At 35.9% G+C, this 24,333-nt stretch overlaps 1 protein-coding gene across 1 annotated transcript in view; it reads left to right on the top strand.

Moving 5' to 3' along the window:
- LOC149787586 (Fanconi anemia group D2 protein-like) overlaps positions 1–24,333 on the top strand; it is a 172,877-nt gene that overhangs the window by 42,693 nt on the left and 105,851 nt on the right. The window contains exons 12-21 of the mRNA XM_089973764.1: positions 5,803–5,907; positions 8,236–8,309; positions 10,720–10,828; positions 12,722–12,895; positions 13,536–13,670; positions 14,041–14,172; positions 14,627–14,734; positions 15,982–16,031; positions 22,147–22,206; positions 23,629–23,788. Coding sequence (XP_089829890.1) covers positions 5,803–5,907; positions 8,236–8,309; positions 10,720–10,828; positions 12,722–12,895; positions 13,536–13,670; positions 14,041–14,172; positions 14,627–14,734; positions 15,982–16,031; positions 22,147–22,206; positions 23,629–23,788 — 1,107 coding nt within the window. The remainder of the gene's footprint in view (positions 1–5,802; positions 5,908–8,235; positions 8,310–10,719; positions 10,829–12,721; positions 12,896–13,535; positions 13,671–14,040; positions 14,173–14,626; positions 14,735–15,981; positions 16,032–22,146; positions 22,207–23,628; positions 23,789–24,333) is intronic.

Raw genomic sequence — 24,333 nt, forward strand, 5'->3', positions numbered from 1 at the left:
TTGCAACATGGCAGTAGGCCTCACTAAGTCTATCTGAGCCTTTTGGGATGAAAGATATCTTTAGGAAGCTGCCACATGATCAGGGAAAGTAACTTGTTGCATCATGGCAGTAGGCCCCACTAAGTCTATTTGAGCCTTTCGGGATGAAATATATCTTAGGTAAAAGCTGGAGAAAGCTGACTCAGCCCTCCATCCCACAGCTTGTATAATGTCAGATAGGGAACAGTTTTATTCAGAAGCAATGTTTTATTGTGACTGCCCTAAATTCAAGAGCCGAGATGTGTAGCAAGTTCATTTAATCTTGGATAATTCTTGATTTGCAGACTGGATAACCCCTTTTGTCCAAAACAAAAGTGCCTGTGCTGATATGTTGTCCTTTCTCCCTTAGAGGTAAGGGATCACTGTGAGCACACCAGCTTGATCCTTTTCAGATCCAACTTCAGAGCTCTCACTGGATCCTGAAGATGACCTTGAGATGAAGTGTCCAGAGTATACAGCAATTTCCAATGAGCCAGAGTCTGTTATTGGCAATAAAACCAGGGGCCATCAAAAGTGATACTGACCAATCCTGTCGAAACTGCAAGTAGGCCTGGTCGACTGATAATTCATGTATTTCACTGATTCTTTTGAAATGGAACTGCATATATATGGAGTCAGTTATCGATTGGATCAAGGAGCAAAGTCTTGGCCTCCATTGTGACAACAGAATGATTTGTAGTTGTCTCATAAAGATACATAGAAAAATGAGGTCTCCTGCATTTAGCAGTGCCCAGAACTGGTAATTGGTATCCTTGTAAGCAAACCACAGGAAATTCCCTCTGAACTTTTGAATGGGGACGTGTAGGTATGCATCTTGCAGGTACATGCTGATTACAAAGAGTTCCTTCTGACTTGTACTTAAGGTGCACCTGTTCAAGAGTGCCAGTCGCCTTGGAGACTGGGAACAGTCTCGAATAAGAACTGGTAGTTTACATTGTAAACAATGTCTGCTTGTCTTTTTTGCAAAATTTGCCAATTTCTTGCTGCAGAGTTACTGCCTTGAATGGATTATTGGGGATGTTTGTAGCTGATGGGACGATGGAGGATGTGCATTGAACATGATGTTGAGTCTCCCTGAAACCACATATCATGTCCATTGTTCGTCATGGCATATATAGGGGGCAGCTCACCATGCTTACTTTCCTATTTGGCATAAAAGAATAGGAGTCTTCTTGCCACTGGGTTATCTAATAAGGGCAGCAAGAGATTGATGTCATTCCTTGTTAGAAGGAGATTGGCGTAAAGAGAACACAGGCAGAAATTATCTCTATCTCTCTACCTCTTGTGCACTTTTGTTCTTGATAACTGGTCTTATATGATTGGTATGGCTGCTTTTCTGTCTGATATATCCTAGGGAAATAATTTTGTTGATTGCCGTAAAAATCTTAGTGGATGTGTTTGAGGGAAGTTGCTCTCTTTGATGGCTTGTTTCCATATTCCTCAGCATGGCCAAAGAAGAGGGGAGTTGAGAATAATGGCTGCAATCATAACTTGGCTTTATGGTGGTTTTTAAGAAAGGTGGTCATGGAGAACACAGCATTTCTTTCTGCCAGTTGTAAGTTCATGGCATTGGACAGGGTATGCAGCTCTGTTTAAGATGTGGGTTATTCTAGAAACAGACTCTCATGCATGTGTGGGATTCGGGGTAGGAGATGACAAACAGTGTTCTGCTTGATGATTATTGTCATTTATGTCAAGTCCCAAATTGAACTCACAGGCATTCAAAGACCTCCATATGACACAGTAAGGTTTTGCCATCCCCAGGGCTGAAATGTCTTGGTCAACTGCTGGGGTGTGGGTCTTATAGAACCTCCTAATAAAGTTTGATTGCAGCTGTCTCTGTGAGAAAAAGAGTAAGTGGACATTATTTTTCTATGTAAACAACCCAAACATTCAGTTACTTAACTAGACTATGGAAGTAATTTCAATGTCAGCTCTTCTTGATTAGCAGGGGGCCCCAAGTGGTCTAAAGCGCTCACTGTTCCTTATCACTGCCATCTCACCTCTGTCTGAGTGGGTTCGAGTCCAAGGATCGGCTAGCGTGGGTATGTGGGAAAGCTTGTCACTAGCTTCTCATGAGTTGGTGGTTCTTCCCTGGGTTTTCCAGGGTTCTTCCTCCACCAGTTATACTGACTGCCATGTATAGCCTATCTTGTGCTGAAAAATGGCGTTAAACCCTAGAACAACAACAACAACAATCCTGATTAGCAGGACAACAGATGTCAGTACTTCAGACCATGCTGCTGATGGTGAAGGAGGAGGAGGACAGAACTCCAGTGGTAACAAGTAGAAGACTTCCTTGATGGAAGCCCAGAAGGCAGTCTTCTCTCGTCATAATGAAATCTAATAAGGATGATGAAGCTTGAGAGCATACTTCATCATCTATGATTGACAGTGGTGATGTTGAAGCCTCCTGTGCCATCTGTGATGTAGCTGAAGAATAGTGTGTAAGGGGGAAGCTCACCATGCTTGTAGAACATCCTGACTGGCATACTCTCACTTCCAAATGATTATTAAGTAAATGTTCCCTTTGACAATGAAGTGAATCTACATCCTGTGTGTACTAAGGCACAAAACTGGGTGCTGGGTACACTGAGCGACTTGTGGCACAATGTGGTTGGTGCTGATCCATGAGAGTGCTTGTATGATGTCGGGTAGGCAAGTGTGACAGAGACCTTCCATCTTTTGGTTTACACTGTACAATCAACTGTGGTACTGATCTTTTGCAACCTATCTTAGTCTTATGGCAATCCAATCATGTCAGTGTAGGGCCATTTGAGGCAGTCCAGCTCGATATGTTGGGGTGGGTTAAGGGATATTAGATCCATGTAACCAGTCCATACTTCTGACGTGTGAGACAGTATCAGGTGGTTTTATTTGATCTTGATCTCTGTCAGTTGTAGGCGGAAAAGGTGATGGGACCATTGAACCCATGTGGTAGCAGTCCTACTGGTTCTCTTGAGAAAGGTTTGTCCTGAAGAGGTGTAGGTGTTATAGGAGCAGTTGCTGACCGTGATTGCTTGGATTGCTTCATGATTAAAGAGCTTTGTGGGTTGGGATACTCAAGATAAAATGAATCATTCACCATAGTGATGTCAGCATTATACTGATGGCACCATATTCCCTCAAGGTCCTTTTCTGTGCCTTTACCTTGTGTGCCCTCAGTACTGCAGCCACCTGATGTTTGGTCCGCAAGGTACCTATCTGATGTGTTTGTGGATTTGCAACCAGTGCAGTTGAAACATGTAAATGGTTGTCATTCCTTTGTTTCAGATGCTTACATAGTTTACATGGTTTTGCCCAGGTGTACATCTGACAAAAATAGAGCAGACAGGATAAAGACTACAATATATACATATATTCGAGATTACTAACAAGCTAATGTCAAGGAACAAATCTACACTACTTCCAACTACCTTCTCTCCAGTCGACCTTCACGACATGTTTGCAAATTTATTCCGTGACAAAGTACAAACCATTAGAGATAAGCTTGACACCACAATTTCAATTCACTCGTTGTCACCATACAGTTGGGATACAGAATTTGAGCGGCAACCATTAGCAGCGTTTAAACCTGTCTCTATGGATTTCATACATACAATCGTGATGAAGAGTGCACCAAAGTCATGTGAACTTGATCCAATTCCAACATCACTGCTGCTTGAGTGCTTAGATCCAGTATTGCCTTCACTAACTGATGTTATTAATACCTCTCTCTCATCCGGGAATTCCCATCATTTTTCAAAACTGTCATTTTAAAGTCTCTGCTAAAGAAACCAACACTAGACCATAACGATTTAAAGAACTACCGCCCAGTTTCTAATCTCCCATTCACATAAAAAATCTTAGAAAAAGTTGTTCTATCCCAGCTTGTAACTCATCTAAATTCAAACAGTCTTTTTAGCAATGTACAATCTGCATATCGCCCCTGCCACAGTACTGAAACTACTCTTCTAAAAGTAGTTAATGACATTCTCTCTGCATTGGATAGCGGAAAGATTACAGTCCTCACCCTCCTTGATTTGTCTGCAGCATTTGACACAATATACCATGATATATTACTTCACCGTCTCCAGCATGTATTTGGCATTCATTATACAGCCTTACTGTGGTTCAAGTCCTACTTGGTCAACAGGACACAAATTGTATCTGCAAATGGAATACACTCAAGCCCATATGATCTATGTTGTGGTGTTCCACAAGGGTCTGTTCTTGGACCTGTTCTTTTCATTCTGTACACTCATTCGCTCTCAAGTGTCATAGATCATCATCCAGTGTCTCACCAATTGTACATTGATGACACCCAAATATACAAATCTAGCCACCCAACTGAAGTTGATGCTACCATCCAAGGTGTAGAGAGGTGCATTTCTGATGTGAAATCATGGATGACATGTACCAAGCTGCAGATAAATGATGATAAAACTGAGGCCATTCTGATCACAACACAAAGACTTTCTCATTCACATCCTTTACCTCAAACAATAAATATCAGCAACACCAACATTAAATTCACACAAACAGTATGAAACCTAGGTGTTACTCTGGTCAGTACTCTCACATTGCACCAAAATGTCATGAATATGTGCAAGGCTGCACATCTTGAGCTGAGACACATCAGCTCAATTCGCAAATGTCTTTCAGTTGATGCCACTAAAACACTTGTGTGTTCATTAGTTCTTTCAAGACTGGACTACTGTAACTCAATTCTGTCTGGTTCATCTCAATATCTGCTCCAGAAACTTCAAAAAGTTCAAAACACAGCTGCTCGGATCATACTTAGAGTACCACGATCAGAGCACACCTGCCCACTGCTCTGGTCACTACACTGGCTATCCATTCGATCCAGAATCAAACACAAAATTTGTTCTCTGTACTACGTTTCACTGTCGGACTCTAGTCCAACATACCTTTCTGACCAAACCCATGTGTACACACCAGCAAGATACTTACGCTCCTCTTCTGACAATTGTATACTCATTATTCCCACTATGAAAACAAAGTCATATGGACAGCGTTCTTTTGCATGCCAGGGCCCAGCAACGTGGAATGAATTGCCCACTGAACTTAGACACAAAGACGCAGTGATCACATTCAAGAGGGCTCTCAAAACTCACTTATATCGACTGCAAGAACAAACTTAAAGACCTAACAATGTTTCCTACCTTAAATATTCTCAGCATGTTTTTTAATGTTTTCTAATTTCATGGTGTTTGTTTTTGTAATCCTATCATTATATGTTTTTTTATCTTATAGGTGTTGTCTAATGTTGTAAAGTGCTTAGAGCTTCTCAAGATTAGGTGCTATACAAAGTCCTCATTATTTTTATTATTATTATTACATATTATGTGACCTAGTTTATGAACTCAGGACTGTGGATGTACAGAGTTGCATCTTTTACCTGTGAAATAGCCCATGTGGCCCAGAACATTTGGTGCACAAAAAATTGCTTTAAAATAAATTTCTGATGTCCCAACAAATACTGTGTCCCAGCATATATGGTAAATATGGTAATTTTACATAGCACACCTTGTACCATTTTTAAAACAATGTAGTGTACATTATGTGATTATATTTCACCATTGGGATGGAAGTTAATTGTTCTTGGAAACAGATATTTATGGTTTTACTGATAATGAAATTACTAGGCCTAGTGTAATGTAGCATAGGATGCCTTAGCTTGCAAGGAAATTATACACCACATGAATAAGTGCTTAATATTACTTATAATCAAACCTATAAATTGAAATTTTCTTGATTCAGGTTCGTGAGTCAGTGATCCAGTCCCTTGCCTCTGTAGAGATGGAAGACCTGCCTGTTGTTGTCAAGTTTTTGCTCCAGTCAGTTAATGCTCAAGATGCTTTTGAGGTAACATTTCTTTCATCTACTACCACATCTTCATTATTGCAGACCTGTCAACCCTTACGATTTTGCCATAAGCCTTATGAAAATGACCCTTAAAATACGGACTTACAAAATAAAAGCAAAAACTATGAAAAAATGATTGTCGCCAAAAAACCCAGATATTTAGTTCACCTGGTTTTTTTAAATTAATTTAGTGGAATTATACAGGGAACCAGACTAACTTTACAGCACTACCACAGACACTTGAAACTGCACATATTTTTTCATGCAAAGTGTTTGAATGATCAAACTATTGATTATAGTATTTTTTTTTAAATGGCTTCCATCAAGCAATGCATAGTGAAGACAAAAGGAAAATAAGCTTCTTAAAAAGTGGTAATAATCAGCAGAGAGGAATAAAAAGGAATATTCATATTCTTGTGAATAAAATAGGAAGGGACACAATTATGCCTATTGAACATCACATGACAGTTTGAGTATGTCTTGTGGCAGGAGATATGATTGCTGTCATCATGTGTAAAATATACTTTTTTCCCAAGAATTATGTCAAGTTGAGAGATAACAACAAGCCATTGAGCTGCATATGGTTTGGTACTGATGTTTGTGCAACTACTAGTGGTAAATAAGGTCTATGTGTACTTTACAAACTTTTCTGTCGATCATAATGTTTACCGTCGCTGCAGGTTTCACTTACTGAACTTTTAAATACATTTTGCAGCTTCACAGTAGCAGTATATGATATTTTGTTACACCTTACCGAAATTGGTCAAACTTACAAAAAAAAATAAACTGAGACATTTTTGTCAGGGTTGGCAGGTCTTTTATTGTATCCTCAGATTCTTTGTTATGCAAAATATATGCAGATAATTATATCAGGTCTCACAACCTTGAAAAGGCCTTTAATACAAAGTGTTGCCTTGAAAAGTTTGAATTTTAAAGAAGTGGATTTTACTTTTGAAAAGTGCAAGAATATCTGGAGAAACAAAATACTTGAATTTTTTCAGACCTCCTATAATATGATGAGACTGTTAAACTGTTTTGTAAAATGAGCATGATATGATAAATTAAGTTGGTACATTAGAATATTACACTGGTATGTGTTGGAATGAGTTGTGCCCCTTTGTAAAGATGGCTCTGTAATCGGGCCGACAGAGCAAATGGCTGACTTAGCTCACACTTGATGTACCATGAGCTGTGTATTCAGTAGCAAATGGGAATGGGGATTGCTTTATAGCAGTTGGGTGAAAGCATTGAAGGGAGACAGAAAGAAGGTGATTTCTGAGGCATGTGACGATATTGAATACTTCCAGCATATCTCAATTCTCATATGAAAAGTGAGAAACACACAAGCTCATCTGCTGTCATGTTGCATTCATATTATGGGACTATAGTGAACAGTGAGGCTTCTGGAACTTTAACCTCAATCTTGTGTGAAAGGTTGTCAGTGCCCATGCCACTGCACTGTATTATTGATAATTGTGCAGCAAATTATGTTTCAAAAGCAGAAATATTATGGATTGTGAGAACCGTGACTGAATACCATTCTTCAGAAAAACAGACAAGCTTTTCCAAGCAATAATATATCTAGATAGCAACACAGTTTGGCATTTGGCAACTTTGATCAGGAAATTTATATCTTTAAAAGGAAAAATCTTGAAATGTATTTGAAAATAATGTCTTCTGAGCAGTATGAAACTTGTATATAGATACATTGGTCCCACTGTTATGAGGCCCCTCCTTTGTGATACAAAGGTATCGTAGTACGATGGGTGTGGTGGTGGTGGTAGAGGTAAAAATAGGTTTGGTGTATGATAAAAAAATGGACCAAATGAGAGTGTTTGGTTTTGTGTTTTGCTACACAGCAACACAAGAAGGTTATTTAGTGTTGAGGCAGTTGGATTAAAGTACTTTGTCCATGGACACACACAGATGTCTGTACTGGCTGATCTGAAGGTGGGATTCAAGCTCACGTCCTTTCGGGTTTGATTCTGGCACACCACTGAGTTGCTGTAGTGTCTGCCTCCACTAATCACCTTTTACATTTTGCAGAAGGGCATATTGGTCTTATTTTACACCCCGATTCCAACGGGATACATTTTATATACAACATATAAACTATTCTACATCACAGAGCCCGCAGATGCTCTCTTTAGATGAGTATTGTAAATGGGTGACCACTGTATTATCAATTTTTTTGCAGATGAATTCCTGTCATTTTTTGAAAAAAGTTCAGGTGATTTTCATATCATACATGTATGCTTATTTCCAACAAATGTATGGTAAATACCATGTGCATTAGCTATATTTAACAGTTTGTTTATGTCTGAACAGGTGATCAGAGAACTTAGAGCCAATCTTGACTTCAGTGTTTCAGCATCTCAATCAATGAAGAAACCCGGCAACAGGTATTGCATTGATTTCAATTTTGTTCAACAACCATTGAAGGTGTTTGCACATGATTCAAGAGATATATATCCTTTTTCTTAAAAACATGCATACCTGCCTGTAAGTCAAGTCTGACTGCAAACACATAGACATTGATCTGCCATTTGCATAATTCTCAGACAGATCAGAATCAGTATTTATTCTACTAATTACTTTTAACACACTGCAGAAACCCAGATCTGCTGGCACATTTATGCAAGGGCAGATCTGTGTCTGTGCAGTTGGACTTAAAAGCAAGCATATGATACATTTCTATTTTATAAGTGCACATTGTTGTTTTGCATGAAATTGGGACATTTTTTGGAAGATATTTGTTTTATGTATTATCTAACTATGAATTCTGGCAATTCAGGAGTCACTGAGAGAAAAGATACAATATCATTGAAGAACTGTTACTTTTTTTGTTATAATACATGTATATTTATTGTTCAGAAATGTAAATAGTTATGCAGACATTAAATGCTCATTTAGATGTGCTTTTTCATCCTTTTAGGCAGAAATATTTTCTTTCATTCATTTTATATTATCACAGCACAGAATTTGTATGCTTTCATTTCATTATTAACATGATTTTAGTGAACAAGGATAAACATAACATAAAAGTTGTTTCTTTACTGTGAATCACTTTAAATCAAAACATAATCTGCACATCATATATAACAATTTTGTAACTATTTCATTACCAGTTACGTAATTTTAATAGGTCTGATCACCAGCTGAAGGGGTACAGACTTCTGGCCTGCACCTTTGGTGATTATTAGCAACAACCTATAGACTTATAAACATGGACAAATCTCTTCATATTCTAGATGAATCTTATTGATTATTATCTTGACTTTTAATTTACTACTCAGTTTTCAGGTGCAAGAATGCATGCAATTGAAGCAGTGGACAGTAATATATATTTACATTGTCTTATTCACCTGGATTATGTTTTTATTTTGGAGTAAATAGAAAAGTGAGGTGAATTCAGGTTTACAGTTGGGGACAATTTACCTTCAAATTATCCAAGAATTTTGGAAAAGCATGGGGGATACGTATTGTCACTACCTTAAAGAAGTATGGAATATCGCAACATCTGTGCAGTTTATGGTACATTAAAAAGTGTTTTATCTTTTGACATGATTGCGAATTCCCCGTTGATTTGAAAACTGTTGTCAAGATGTCACAAATTTTGACTACTGAGTACATGCTATTTTTAGATGTGAATGTTTCATCAGCTTCTTGCATAATATTTTAGGATTTATGTGGGGGAAAACATAAGTATGTAATAATGAGACCTTGGTAAATCCAGAAAAGGTAATATACTCCATAAAAATGTATTATTCAAAATACTGTAAACGTATAAGCATAGCTGGTAGCAATAGTAAAACTTGTTTCCAACTAAGTTGGCTTTAAAAACTGGTATATGCTCAATGGTAGGAAAATGAGTGATGTTTTTTATGCACAATGCAAAAAGAAAGTGTGCAAGGGATAAAGAAGAGGATATCAAGGCTATTGAAGCTGGATGAGAAGCTTCATGAGCTTAAGAATCCATATAACATGAATGTATTGGTCCTTGGACAGGATATTGTATACAGTGTATTGTGTATTAACTGTATACAACTGCAGGCCTAAATATGACATTAAGTAAATGTTTAAATCTGCTGGGAAATATGTAGGAGGACATTTTAGTGGGAATTTCTTAGCAATTGCAGTTATTTGCTTTTTAATGATTTATTAATTTTCACTTATTTTCGTTTTATTTAGAAACAAAATCAAAAACATACTTTATCGAAATTTTAATAAATGTTATGTTCACCATAGAGATAATCTTGTAAATGTTTCGTGTCTCGAACCTCAAACCTTGGGGGAAAAACCTTCAATAAACCTCAAAAATCTTAAAATTTAATTTCAATCCTGTGCATTTGTCCAAATTATGATGAACAAGATGAGGAAGCAAATGATCACACCTTTTAAACAGTATTTTTGTTCTTTTGTATATTTCTTGTTTTCGATGGAGCCTCATCTGTGAAACTCTTTCAAAAGTTTTTTTATTGCAGAATTTGCATTTTAGTTCAGATATTGTTTCCACCAGTAACATCATTTTTAACTAATTGAATTATTGTGTGATTCTGGCTGTCTGTCAGTTCTTTGCTGTGAAGCTTCTTGCTTCATTTACATTACTAATCAGATGGAGAAAGAGCACTTACTACAAATTTACAGTTTCAGTCTACAGTCAGGATGTTCATTAGTGCATACTGATAAAATCAAGCTTATAGATTAATTCTTATCCATGCATTAACCATTTGAAATAATGTTCTTGGACTAAATGATGTAGACTTTCCTATCCACTTTTGACCAGCAGTGTATTTTGCTGTTTAACTTCAGGCAGAATTCTACAGACAGAGAAGCCAATCATGGGACTGAGGCTTTGATATTAGATGCCATCCGCTCGGCCATTCGATTCCAAAAAAATGTGGCAGATACGTGGATTAAGGTATGATTGAACTCGTCCATGAAGTGCAGCATACTCCTTACTTGTAGGACATGAGGTTCATAAACATTGTAGCTTAAGTGAGGGTGTGCTGTATCCTGGTTGATTCAAAATTTGTCTGGGGTGGGGTGGGGGCATTGCTAACAGCTTTCATTGATACATAACAATAACTAATATAAGCACACAATATTCAGCCAAAACATTATTGACTTTAAGCGTTCAATCTTAATACCTCATTGCAAACAAAACTCCTGCTATACATATATATGGTGGAACTTGGATAATCTAAGCTAAATAATTGGAAAATCTTGCTGTTCTCAATCATAATGGCTGATTTATTAAGAAAGTAGTTAACTTTATGTAAATGAATTCTGAAAAATATGTAATTTTGTCATGATTTGTACATATTCTAGACTGAATTTAATTGCCATGGCAACCAACTATTTCATCCCCTGCATGCTGAAATAAAGTATACCCAGTATCTAACAACCAGTTTTCCACTATGAAGAAAATTATTATTGCACAAAAAGTAAACTCAAAAGGGATGCCAAATTATTGAATAATTAGATAAATCCAGTGAAAATTAGGCAGTTCAGCCTCCTAACCAATATGCAGTAAACAATTAAAGAAAATATTCTATAATAATATAATTCTTTTGGCCAGAAGGACATGATGTCTATTTCTAAGTGTATGATTAGATTCCATCTTTCCAAATTCTCTCCCTTTAGCTAGCCATGTAGTTACATGTTTAAGTGTGTGCATGTAGATATAGTTTTATTTGGGTGGTGAAATTTCCCAGTATCTGTATTGTAATTGAGATTTGCTAATATTTAATCTTTTGTGATGCTGACAACCTTATATCATGTCTGTGAAGCATACCGCTGATTTCATTTGTATTGAGAAATTGATTCAGTTGGCACATATTGTTATGTATATATGTATGAGAGAGAATTAATTTTTCTCCCAATAGTGCATTCTCTCTCATCTACCGCAACCCCATCTCTTTAAAAAAGAATGAAATTAAATGTAGGTTTTGACAAATTTAATGTCTTCAATATACTTAGAACTTAAAGGTAGGTTTTGACACATTTAATGTCTTCAACATACTTAGAACTTAAATGTAGGCTTTGACACATTTAATGTCTTCAATATACTTAGAACTTAAATGTAGGCTTTGACACATTTAATGTCTTCAACATACTTAGAACTTAAATGTAGGCTTTGACACATTTAATGTCTTCAACATACTTAGAACTTAAATGTAGGCTTTGACACATTTAATGTCTTCAACATACTTAGAACTTAAATGTAGGCTTTGACACATTTAATGTCTTCAGCATACTTAGAACTTAAATCTCTTTAAAGATAGTGAACATAATGCCCCCCCCCCCAACAGAACACAACGGTTCCAGTGGCCTAGTGGTTAGAACATCCGCCTTGGATGTGGGAGGTTGCGGGTTTAAACGCTGAGTCATACCAAAGAAGTATAAAAATGGTTTGCTATGATTTGCTATGGATTTCCCTACTAGTTTAGGGGTGGGGGCATGTGTTATTTGCTGTTGTTGATAAAATAGTTTATTAGCATTAATACATTATCTGTTACAATTGCATTGCTTTCCTTTTCTGGGACTCGCAGTCCCCAATTCAAGGTAATTATTCCATCCTCCAGTTGGTATTGGAGGGCCAGAATTGTAAAGAACATGATCCCAGTCTGACTCCTTAGTCACAGTCAACATACAGAATACCATCCTCATTTCACTTGGATGACATTGCATGTGTGCCATATTGCTCATCAAGATTTGCCTTTGTTGGTTTTAAGCATACTATTGACATTTCACCTACCTTTTGTATTGATTTAGAGTTTGCCGTTATTTGTCTACCAATTTGATTTTTCAGGTCCTGGAATCGGTGAAGCAGCCAGGAGATCATAGGATAATTGATATTTTTGTCCTTCTGATTCTCCATGCCACACCCAGAAAGAAGGCAGTAGAAAGTTTGTTCAGGAACAAAATTCGATCAGGCTGCTTTACTGAAGCTCTACTGAAGGCAATCTACAGACACCATTCTCACGTAAGTCCATTGTGCTTAGAATGGGTCAGTATTAATTAAGTTGGGTCAGTATTAATTAAGTTGGGTCAGTATTAATTAAGATGGGTCAGTATTAATTAAGTTTAGGCCAATGTATATATAGTTCATGTCCAGGTAGATGTTCTTTCCCAACTTAATCTTAGCTAGTTTAACAGAAAATGCCCATGTATGTAACAATCATGCAAAATAGGGTCTTTGACTATTCATAGATAGATCCTTTAACTTTTTTCTGGTTCTGACCATGCAAATTTGTTTTATCAAACCATCATTGGTTCTATGTTCAAATAAATTAACATTTAAAAACAAGCTGATTTTCGTATCAGTAGTAAACAAGGTTGGATTTCTGTCAAGATCTTAGATGTATATTGTTTCCTTACAGATATAGAAACATTCTTTGTTCATGACTCTTATTCAGTGGTAAACCAGGTCTGAAATATGTAGCCATAGCCTTTATAAGTTACTTCCTTAACAAGATTAAATTTTAAAATATAATTCTCTTGTATGGTATCAAAAATCCTTTTCCTAATTTAGGTTACTTTTGGTTCACAATTAAGGAAGTGTATAATGCAAGCAAAAGCGTTACTGTTTTCTAGCATCACAATTATACTGGTATGTTTTTCAGGTGTTGCAGGACTATTTCACCTCTCTGTTGTCTATAGCAGAAGTACTGCTGAGGTCACCAGAGCCGGCCATCCTACATTTTGCATGTGTTCTGTACAAGCTTACCTTCAAAACATTAGATGCATACCATCAACAGGTGAGTTGTACCACATTATTAGGGTAGGATTTCAAATTCAGTGTTGTTAAAATACTGTGAGGAAAGAAAATTATCACATTGAAAATTCCTGCTCCCTGTTTTCATTTCATTTTTGTTAGATATTAAAAGTAACCAGTCCAGATAGATCCACTTACAAAAGTTGTAGCAAAGTGCAGCATCCAGTTCATCTCAAAATACAATATGGCAGACAGGCATATATGTTTACTGTTTGCATTGTAATTCTAAGTTTGCTTTGAAATTCATTGGTACTTATTATCAGTAAGCTGTCATTTTAAAAAAAGTCAAGAATTTGTACTGCAGGTGATAAATACATCTTGGAAAAAGTAAATGTGTGATATTAACATTGCAGGAGATAGTAGGAAACTTGGTGGCACATATTGGCTGTGGATTTGAGGGTGAGGTAGATGCATCTCTTGAGATTCTTGTAGACCTTGTCGGGACTGACCTGCCCAAAATGGCACCTTTTGCAATATTGGTAAAGGTAAGATATTAATGACTTTAAGATTTGAAAACAATTGAATTGGTAGATATGTAATGAAGAAGAGATTTAATAGGGTATAATGTAAAATTGTTTGGTTCTTCATCTTGGCTGACATTATCATTAGTCAGATTTGCTGTCATATGTAGTATATTTCCTGAAAGCTAGAGAAAACAGTTGCAACAATTGTTTTGGTCTATAATTATTGTTTTTCTTTTTGAAAGCCTGTAGATTGATTATGTTAGGAAATTTTCAGATATTTGCATGTAGCTAATAAGAGAATAAGATATAGCATACCTTTTCCTGGACTTTATTCAAGAGACATCAGATTTTTCAGTTGACTTTTTTCTGTGCATTTACCATTCGAAAATCATATGTAGTACTGCTGAAAGCTTGTATGTTAAAAACCCAAAGAATAAAATGATAGTACTCTTTGCTGTGTTGATGTATTTAACAGGGCGTATTGGACTACATTGACAACTTGTCAGTGTCACAGATCAGAAAACTGTATCAGATGCTGAGTGCCTTGGCATTCAAGAACCCACAGGAAGGTGGTCTCATACAGGTAATATGTCAATTTTTTTACATTTGCTTCTCTTCACCAGCACACACATACATCAGTTTTGTTATCATTTGTGCAAAGAGAGAGAGACAGAGACTACTTGCTTGAGTGGATCATTGTGATTTCTATTTACTTAATATGCATGGCAGGTATTACATAGCAATGATACAAAGCTCAGACCAGTTTTGCTTCGGCACTAGAGTGGGCTAAAACGTCTGTGGCAGTGTTAATTCTAAAAATGACAACAATCAGGTCTTCATAGCAGAGTAAACACAGGTTATTTGGGTAAAACCGGGTCACAGATATGTTATTTATTCAGGAATATGTTTCCTAGTCAGATTTCCTTGCCAATGACCCTTCCTTACAGAGCATTTAACTTCTGCTTGATTCATCAGCCATCTGTACAATTTTATTTTGGACATATGATTCTGCAGTTTCATTTCCTGTAAGCTGAAATTAAATGTGGCAGCTTTTTAAAAATAAGTTCTCATGTTTTTTTAATTCTATTTTCTGTTATCAATAGCCATGTGTTCTGAGTTATGCCAAACCTAATAAAAATCAATATAATGTGTCACCCATGCAACGAAATTGGCAAAAAGTACACTTGATTCAATAAGTTAGTCTAAAATCATCCATGTGTTGGTGTTGGTGGGGCTTTTTGTTTGCACTCTATGGGTTCCACAGAGGCACCTTTCTGGCACCAAAGATAATAAATTATAGGGGGCAGAGGCACTGGTGAAACTTGAAATGAACACTGATGTAGAATAACTCTTATGCCACCTGAAAGAATGAATAGAAGAAAGAGTATGAGAAGTGAAAGCTTGCAACAAAAGTATATTTATGCCACATCATGACAGTTTAGGCATATATTGTTACCCTTGTCTATTTGTCCATCTGCCTGTGTTAAGTTTTGAGTCTAGGTCATTTCAGTCATTGTGGTGTGGCATCTATGTTTCATCAACACGGTTCTGGTTTGTTAGCTGTTTTTATGTATTTGTACCTGTTACCATAATAAAAGTATTTGAATTTGCCATTATTAGTTCCATGTCCTTTAGTATCTACTTTGTGTGCATCAATGAGTTATATTTTATTCAGCTTTTGCAACTACAAATTGTAAATAAAGTTCATAGCCTGCTGAATATGATCTTTTCACAGAAGGTAATCAACAAGATCAAGAAAGTGAATAGTCATTTTTTGAGAACACTGACAATTATGGAGTTAATTTTAATCTATTTGTCCTTCTGTTAAAGGATGATCTCTACATCGTGATAAGAAAGCAACTGTCAAATAATAATACCAAGTAAGTATATATTTTCATTATGCTGGGTTTATTTTGTTAATGTAAAATGTTGTGATTTTATTCCCCCCCCCCCCCCGTGTTTAAAATTTGGCCAGTTATATGTTCGTGATTGCAGTTACAACAAGGTTTTAATGTATATCATTATAAATTATGATGTAATTATTTTATGTGATCCTATTTGAATGCTGCATGGATAACTAGCCCAAATATGGTGTTCTCCCTCAGTTGTAACATTATTCTGGATATAATGCAGTACCCCCGAATGAATTGAATACATGACAATATGGGTTGAAAGAATACTTTATGAAACTTAGTGTTATATCTGTATTCCTTTCATATAATGTTGTCTCATGTTGGTGCAGTTCAACACACAGACACACACACATCCCAGGAGCATGAACTATACTTGGTTCAGTCTTTGAGTTCTTGTTCAGCATGGGTATATGCCTGGTGTTATGGAGGTTAAGGGTTGGTTGTTTTACCCAACCATTCAAGTTCTTAGAAAGCATCAGAGTGCTAAGCCCAGGAGTAGGGGAGAAACGATAAACTTCTGCCATGTATCGATACAATTCATGATACCCAGCCAGTGATATGATACATATCGATACACATATGAACTTGATGGTCTTTCCATCTTTGGAACGTAGGTGGTGCCCTTTCATGCAGACATTCTTGGTTGTATTTCCTGTATGCAGACTACTGATATACATATAGTTAACATATTTATATGCAATTCTCACTGATGAGAAGATATCAACAGTACATTCAAACAGACTACTTGTTGGTTGCAGTGAGTTTTATCCAATGTTTTAGGCTATTTAATGGTGGATCCATTTAACTCCCTTTGTTATGTACAACACAAATGATTTGAAAACATATTATTACCAATTTTGTTTCTCAGTTAGAGTTACACTTGGAAGACATTACGATGTTATCTTCAAAACAGAAGAAATAATGCAATTTCCTCGTGTAAAGAAAATCTCATATAGAACAAATCTGGTCATGGGAATATGGTTGAATACCAACAAAATCTATCACATTTTATTTCCTGCAGATGCAAAAGACTGCTGCAACCACAGGTACTTGTATTTATTAGTGAAGAAGGAAAACTATTGACTACACCCAGTCCTATTCTACAATTTTCTTTTAACAAGGTGATAAACTAGAGCAGTTTGAAATATGCCCCATCACTCGTTCCATGCTAATTTCATTTATTCCATCAGTACCTTCATTCACTGGTTTAATATCTTTGCATAAAAAAGAGAAAGTCCAAATTTGTTTCCCATGTACAACCTAAGGAGATATGATAACAGGATTTATCTTAAGGGAGACCTCCCTCTTTATCAAAGAAAAAAGGAGGGAGGAAGAAATGGTCATAGGTCAGTATTTATCTAAACTTTATTATTTGTCTCTCTTTCTTCCTGCTCGACTTTCTTATACCTCTACTGAAATCAACATCTTTGACAGATGTCACCTCTAGTTGTATAAGCATTAACCTGTTAACTAATTCTCAGCATACTCTGCTCCTTTTCCTTGCATCAGTATTGTTCTTTGCTTCTTTCTGAAGGGGTATATACATAGCTAGCTTTGTCAGCTTGGATATGTTGGGAAAATGATGTTTGTGGCTGTTATTTACAATTTTCCAGAGCTCACAGATAATATCTTTTGGATACATCTGCTCCAAAATAGGATTTTTCACTGACATAAACTTTCTTTGTTAAATCAGTAGTTTACTGACTACTGTAGCAAATTTTTTTTTATCTGTTCCATGATGCTGTATAAGGGTATTTAGTCCATCAATACCTGTGCAGACAGAGGTATTAAAATAAATATCTTTACTTTTTAATTGCATTTTTAACCCTTATTTTATTTTATTTATCTTAACCCAGATATGGATACATGTATATGGTATTGGCACATATAATCTGCAGGGCAAATTTCATTAATTAAAAAAATACTTTTAAATTATCTGTATTTTGATTAGGCTCAGTATTAAACTTTGTACATTTCATTTCAAACTATTACGGAAAGAGTCATGCCGTTCTGTTTTTTTATTCATCCAGCATGTACATCTGACTCGTATTTAACACCATTTTCGGTTCAAAATCACTCACTGGTATCTCCATTAACACTTTCCCAGCTCCAATAATCGGATATACTTCATGACTAAAAATTATTGTCATCATCACTATCATCATCAAGCATTTGCCAAATGAAATTGTAATGATCCATGCCAGGAATCAGACATTTTGGGTTTTCTAGGTAGCCCATATTTTAAAAACAGATTGGTGAGACTTTCTTCATGAATGGTTCAAAATGTGCCATAAATTTTATTCCAGTGCACATTGTTCTAATAAAATTTAGTTTAACAACCATTCATGTCACAGTGCTTGAAGAACCCAGGTGTGGAACAGTTGCAATCTGAAAAACATGGCTCAACAAGAATGGTTAAATAAAAATTGTATAATTTGTTGAGCACATTTTCATATGTGGGACTCTCAATGAATTTGCGGGAGGCTTTGTGTTTCACTGTTCCCCAAGTGCACAAATTCATACAAATTTGCAATGGCACGCCCTGACAGCATCTCTGGTTAAGTATTGGGAAAATGACTTTCCTGCAAAGTCTCTCAGTTGCTCTGCCAATACTTCCTGTTTGTCATGCAGAAAATAAGCTACAATGATTTCTGATTGGTAGTTATTGTTTATCCTGGAGCTGAACAAGCAATAACAAGAAATTAGAATTCAATGTAACATAATTCAAAGTTCAACACACAAGTAGCATATCTTTCAAATTGACCAAAGGAGTCTAGATACAATTCAAAGTAGAAACTTCACATGAAAGTGGTTATTAAATGATGAGTAAAGTACTTCATTAAACATGTGGAAAGCGTTTGGAATGTATAGTGTATGCTGAACATACTAATGGGTTAAGATAATTAGCATGAAATAGGGGGAGGGCAGATTATGAACAATGTCACTTTGTGTTAACTTGTAGATGGCAAGTGGGTATTCTTAAAAAAATCTTTTTCTTTTTTTTTACTAATAAACATGAGTGCTTGCAACTGGAAATGCTGTTTCAGATGGATTATAATTTTACAGAATAACAAGGCAGTTAATAATTAATATTCATGACTGCTGAAGACTAAAATAACATGCATATGGTAAGTATTATTTTGTCTCGATTCTCTGTCTCTTGTATCGATATGTGTATCATTTCAGCAAAAGCATTGCTATATCAATGAATCTTTTCACCCCTACCTCATGTATCTAACAAGTAGTGTTTTTGTGGTGTGTTGTTAATAGGGATGAAACCTGGGCTGAGTCAGAGAGGGTGTGGAAGTGGCAACATGGGAATGGTGATAATAGGGTGCAACCTGATGCTAATCTTCCCAGGACATTATGCAACAGAAATTCAGGCAACCAGGAGTTAAATGCACAATCATCAATTCAGTCATGGTTATAGTACAAGTCACATGGGTCATGTAGGCATTCAACACCGACTATTTCAGTAATGGATATCATTTGTTTAGAATTTGATTCTACATACCTTTAAGTGTCAAGTATTCACTTAATTTGAATCGATATACATCCATATTCATTCGGAAGGTCATTATTTAGATGCCCTGAGAGGTGCATATGGCAAATTCAATGTTAAAGTGTGTAGACATTTTTGGATGAAATGAACCTAAAGGTGTGATCCAGTACGTCTGGATTTAATGTCGTGTGCTGTGATGTCACCATGAAAGCTACACATACTGATAACAAATTTCCTACTACCCTATCTTGTCATAATTCCACTCAACACACTCTTATCTTGACCCAAGTTTAGTACATGGCCACAATTGTAAAAGTCCATGGCGATAGATAATGTTTGCCTGGAAGTTTCTTGGTGACAGTAAAGTTGCAGAGAATTCAATAATCAGGATTGAAAAGACTTTGGTTAAAAGAAAATTAGTGTTAAATTTTAAAAGAACAATTTATATTTCATTAAAATGAGTAAATGCGCATACATGACCCATGTGATCTGCACTATAGACACAAGCAATGGTCACCATGCTGTTGACATGGAGCACAAAGTTACAGTGACTGATGTTTTTACTCCTCAGCCTTATCAGAAGTTTTAGAATTGTTTGATTTTGAGATTACATGGGAAAATACCTCAAACAGTATTGTATTTATAAAATTATTGCTTCTCATAGGAAAATCGACTAGAAAAAATAAATAAAAAATTTAGCTTGTAGATGCACTTCAGACAAATGACACAGTGAAGATAAACACTAGATAATAAAATGAAGAAGATGAAGCAAGAGTAACTATTCATTGCTTGAGGTCTGGGAAGTGGCAGGTATTAATGGTTTAGTTTCTGAATTTGTAAAAGCAGCCAAATGTTTCTTGCACTTGTCCTTTTAATGTAATGTTACAAGCCTCTTACTTTCCTAAGGATTGGTGTACAGCAAATATGATACCTTTGCATAAAAAAAATGACAAAGATAGCCCAGATAGTTATCGAGGGATTAGTCTGCTATCCATACTAAGTAAGGTCTTCACATTGATAAAAAGATTACGGAATGATCAGGACAAAAACAATTTAATTCTTACTGAAGAAGTGGGTTTCAGAAAAGAACATATTGTACTATATTTGTTTTGCAAACACGTGTATTGAAATATCTTGGAAAATGCAATGGCAGTTAATTGTGTAGTCATAGAGTTTGAGAAGGTATTTGATAGAATAAACAGAGAACCATACAGCATAAACTTCATAAACTGAAAATGTTTGTAAAATGTTAAATATACTTAGAGTAATATTATGAATATAAAGACTTATGTTAGAACCACAAATGAACAGACAGATGTCGTCAGTTGTCCTCGTGGTGTACATCAGGGTTGCATTCTGCCACCATTAGTTTTTAACTTATTTTTTAATATGACGTTGAAAGTGCACTGTCAGTTATGATACAGATATAAATTGTATATTAAAACTGTCTCTTTTGCCATGTGCTGATGATGTAGTTACATTTGCTGAAACATCACTTGAGATGCAGTGCTTACTGAATTGACTTGAATCTTATTCTGTTGAAATAGATTAAAAATTCAATTGGAGAAGGCAAATGTTGTGCTTCTCCACAAAGGAGCTACATATGGAAGGATGAAAAATGTCATTTTAGGAATTATAAATCAAAATTGGCTTCATATTACCAATATATAGGGCAGGTATTCTCTTTTGACTTGATGTTTGGAAGAAATGCCAAAAATTATAAATTAAAAGTGGCTTCATATTACAAATATATTGGGCAGGTATTCTCTTTTTATGTGGTGTTTGGTATAAATGCCAAACTTTTTATCAGAGCAAGTATTTAAGGTATTATTCTCAATCAAAGAAAATTGCACAGATTTGTTAGACATACTGCTTACAAAATTACACAGCTTTTTAGACATACTGCTTACAAAATTGCACAGATTTGTTAGACATACTGCTTACAAAATTGCACAGATTTGTTAGACATACTGCTTACAAAAAATTGCACAGATTTGTTAAACATACTGCTTACAAAATTGCACAGATTTGTTAGACATACTGCTTACAAAATTGTATACAAGATACTGCCTTACTATCCAATGAAATTTTGGGCTTTTGTATTGGCATCTGATATTGAAAGAGTACATGCAGTTTGTTAAAGTTTATCATTTCTGCTTAGTGAAATCAAAGACGTATTGATGTTGGCTAACAAACCTAAAAATAATGAATTCGTTAGATAAAAAGTCTGCAATGCAGATTAATTAATTTAGACTTTACCCAAGAAGTGTATCAATTTTACTCATATACTTGTCACTATTTTTTTATGTTATACTTACTATGTAATTTGGTTAACTTGCCCACGTTACATTATGTCAGAAAGTACAAAAAAAGTTAAGTATTAACGCTGTTATCACTTTATTGTGTATATGTAGTGGACCCTAACTACTGATTGATGATGAGGGACCTTTGCATTTATTGATTTAACATTTGTGTAAAGATTTTTGGTGGACTCTGCTAGGTTTAACATTTTGAAAATGCAGATGGAGTTATAAGCAAGGATGGATGGTAACTTCTTAATGTATTACCTGGTATTTTCAGATACAAGAGAATGGGAATCATTGGTGGAATACTGGTTATGAAAAACATAGCACAATGTGGGTAAGTAACTTTGAGTAAGATCGGCGTTTTATCTGAATAAGAAAATACCGTATACACTCATCTGTAACAGGGTTCCAATGTTACCAGGAAATCATGGAAAAAGTCAGAAGAAATAATAGGTTTTATCCAGTCAGAAAAAGCCCTTATATGGTTCAAATATTGATAAAAGTGTGTTTGATTCAGACTTGGGTTTTCATATTAGAATCAACAGTTGGTCAGGGAACCAGACTAACTCTACAGGAGTACCTTTAGATGATTGAAACTGTACATATTTTTTCATGCCGATCATCTGCATGATCAAGCTGTTGCTTATAGAATTTTCTAAAAATGGCTTCCAACAAATGATACATGTTCAAAACGAGAGGGACAGTAAGCCTCTTAAAAAAGTCTAAATAGTCAGCATAGAAGAATAAAATGGAATATTCAGAATTCTTAGGGAAAAAGTCAGAAGGGCTACGGTTACATTTAGCAGCCATCTTGTGTTGATTTGAATATGTCTCATAATGGGAGAGATGATTGCTTTCGCTGTGTTAAGTCAAGGATTATGTCAGGTTGAGAGATAGTAAGAAGCCCTTGAGCTCTTTATAATTTGGAACTATGTGTACAGGATGTAATTAAGATCTAAATGTACTTTAGTTGAACATAATGTTTGCTGTCGCTGCATCAGCCTCAGATCACACTTTTGAACGTTTTGGACGTATGTATTTCAACTTGACATTGCCATATTAAGGACCACATTTTGTTTTTGTCAGATAAGTTACTGACAGCCAACATCATTGTGCACATTAAATCTTAGGTATATGATAAACTGTTCACAATGTCCTGTTGGAGTTGGTAAACAGAAAACCAACTTTAATGCATGAGAACCAGTACAAGAATTTACAAAAGGTGTTTTTGATGTAGACAGAATGTGTAGACTTGTAACACTGATTTTTCACCTCAGATGTTGGAGGTCATGGGTTCAAACACCCGGCCGAGTCATACCAAAGACTTATAAAAATGTTCCTCAGCATTAAGAGGTTATCCTGGTGTCAGGATGATGTGACTGGGTGGGACATGATGCTACATGTATGAGGCATGATGCCCCAATGCTAGACGTCACTATAAACTATGACACTGCAGACATCATAGCGATATGACTGAATTTTTTTAAAGCTACGTAAAAAAATCCAAATCACACAGACACACTGATTTTCATGTCTGTTTCCTAGATAAATATAAATGTTCCGTCCAGCAATAATTTAGGATTAGTAAAGTTAAATTGCTGTTGTACTTACTTAAAGAGATAAGGGAGACTCCCGAAACTCCCAGTGTGAGGGCAGATCTTTGTATAATTTTGATGCTGTATTCAATAGACATGGGAGCTTCCTTAATGAAGACCAGTATTGTACACATTTTAATTTTTGATGCTCTTATTTGCAGAGCTGAGGGAAGCTCTATGCGTGAGGACCAATACAGGCAGGTTGTCAGCCTCCTTCAGTTGGTAAAGACCAGCAGCAGCAAGACACCTGAAGCTGCATCTCTCTTCTTGGATGAACTTTCATCAGTGATCATGAAGGGTCACCTGCATAAACAAATTGAGGTGGGTGAAAATGCTCAACAAAACATATGCCTAGCCAGCAACAGTTGAAATTTTGAAGTTTTGAGTTCGAACAAAGCTATTTTTGGACTTGGAATTATGGAGTCTGTATAGTACTACAGAACATGTTTGGTCTCTGATTCTGATATTTGCTTAGTTATGTGATAGCTCATCCAAGGTAGAAATTGGGTGGAATCGCTGAATGTATAGGTCAGTTTATTGAATATATATGACTTGCCAGTCAAGGTATTTTTCAGTAATTATTTGTTAAATTCACTAATTTTTATCCCCCTTTTCACTAAATGTGAGCCTGAATGGTTGGCAGCTCTGGAACTGCTACCTGACATCATTCAAGCTGTCAGTTATCGATAGATTACATTTTTAGACTTTACCACAAAGAGCTTTCATCCCAAAGGGCTAAGCTTTACCTGGTGGGATCTAGACTAGCAGAACATCAGGATACCTTATTAGGTTGTTCAGCAGTTGTGTAACCATGCAGGTTACTCGACTTCTTCTAGATTCACAAAAGTTACAGTTTTCTTTCTCCG

The sequence above is a fragment of the Sinohyriopsis cumingii genome, chromosome 11, assembly GCF_028554795.1.
Source record: "Sinohyriopsis cumingii isolate HCF-2022 chromosome 11, ASM2855479v2, whole genome shotgun sequence".
NCBI lineage: Eukaryota > Metazoa > Mollusca > Bivalvia > Unionida > Unionidae > Sinohyriopsis > Sinohyriopsis cumingii.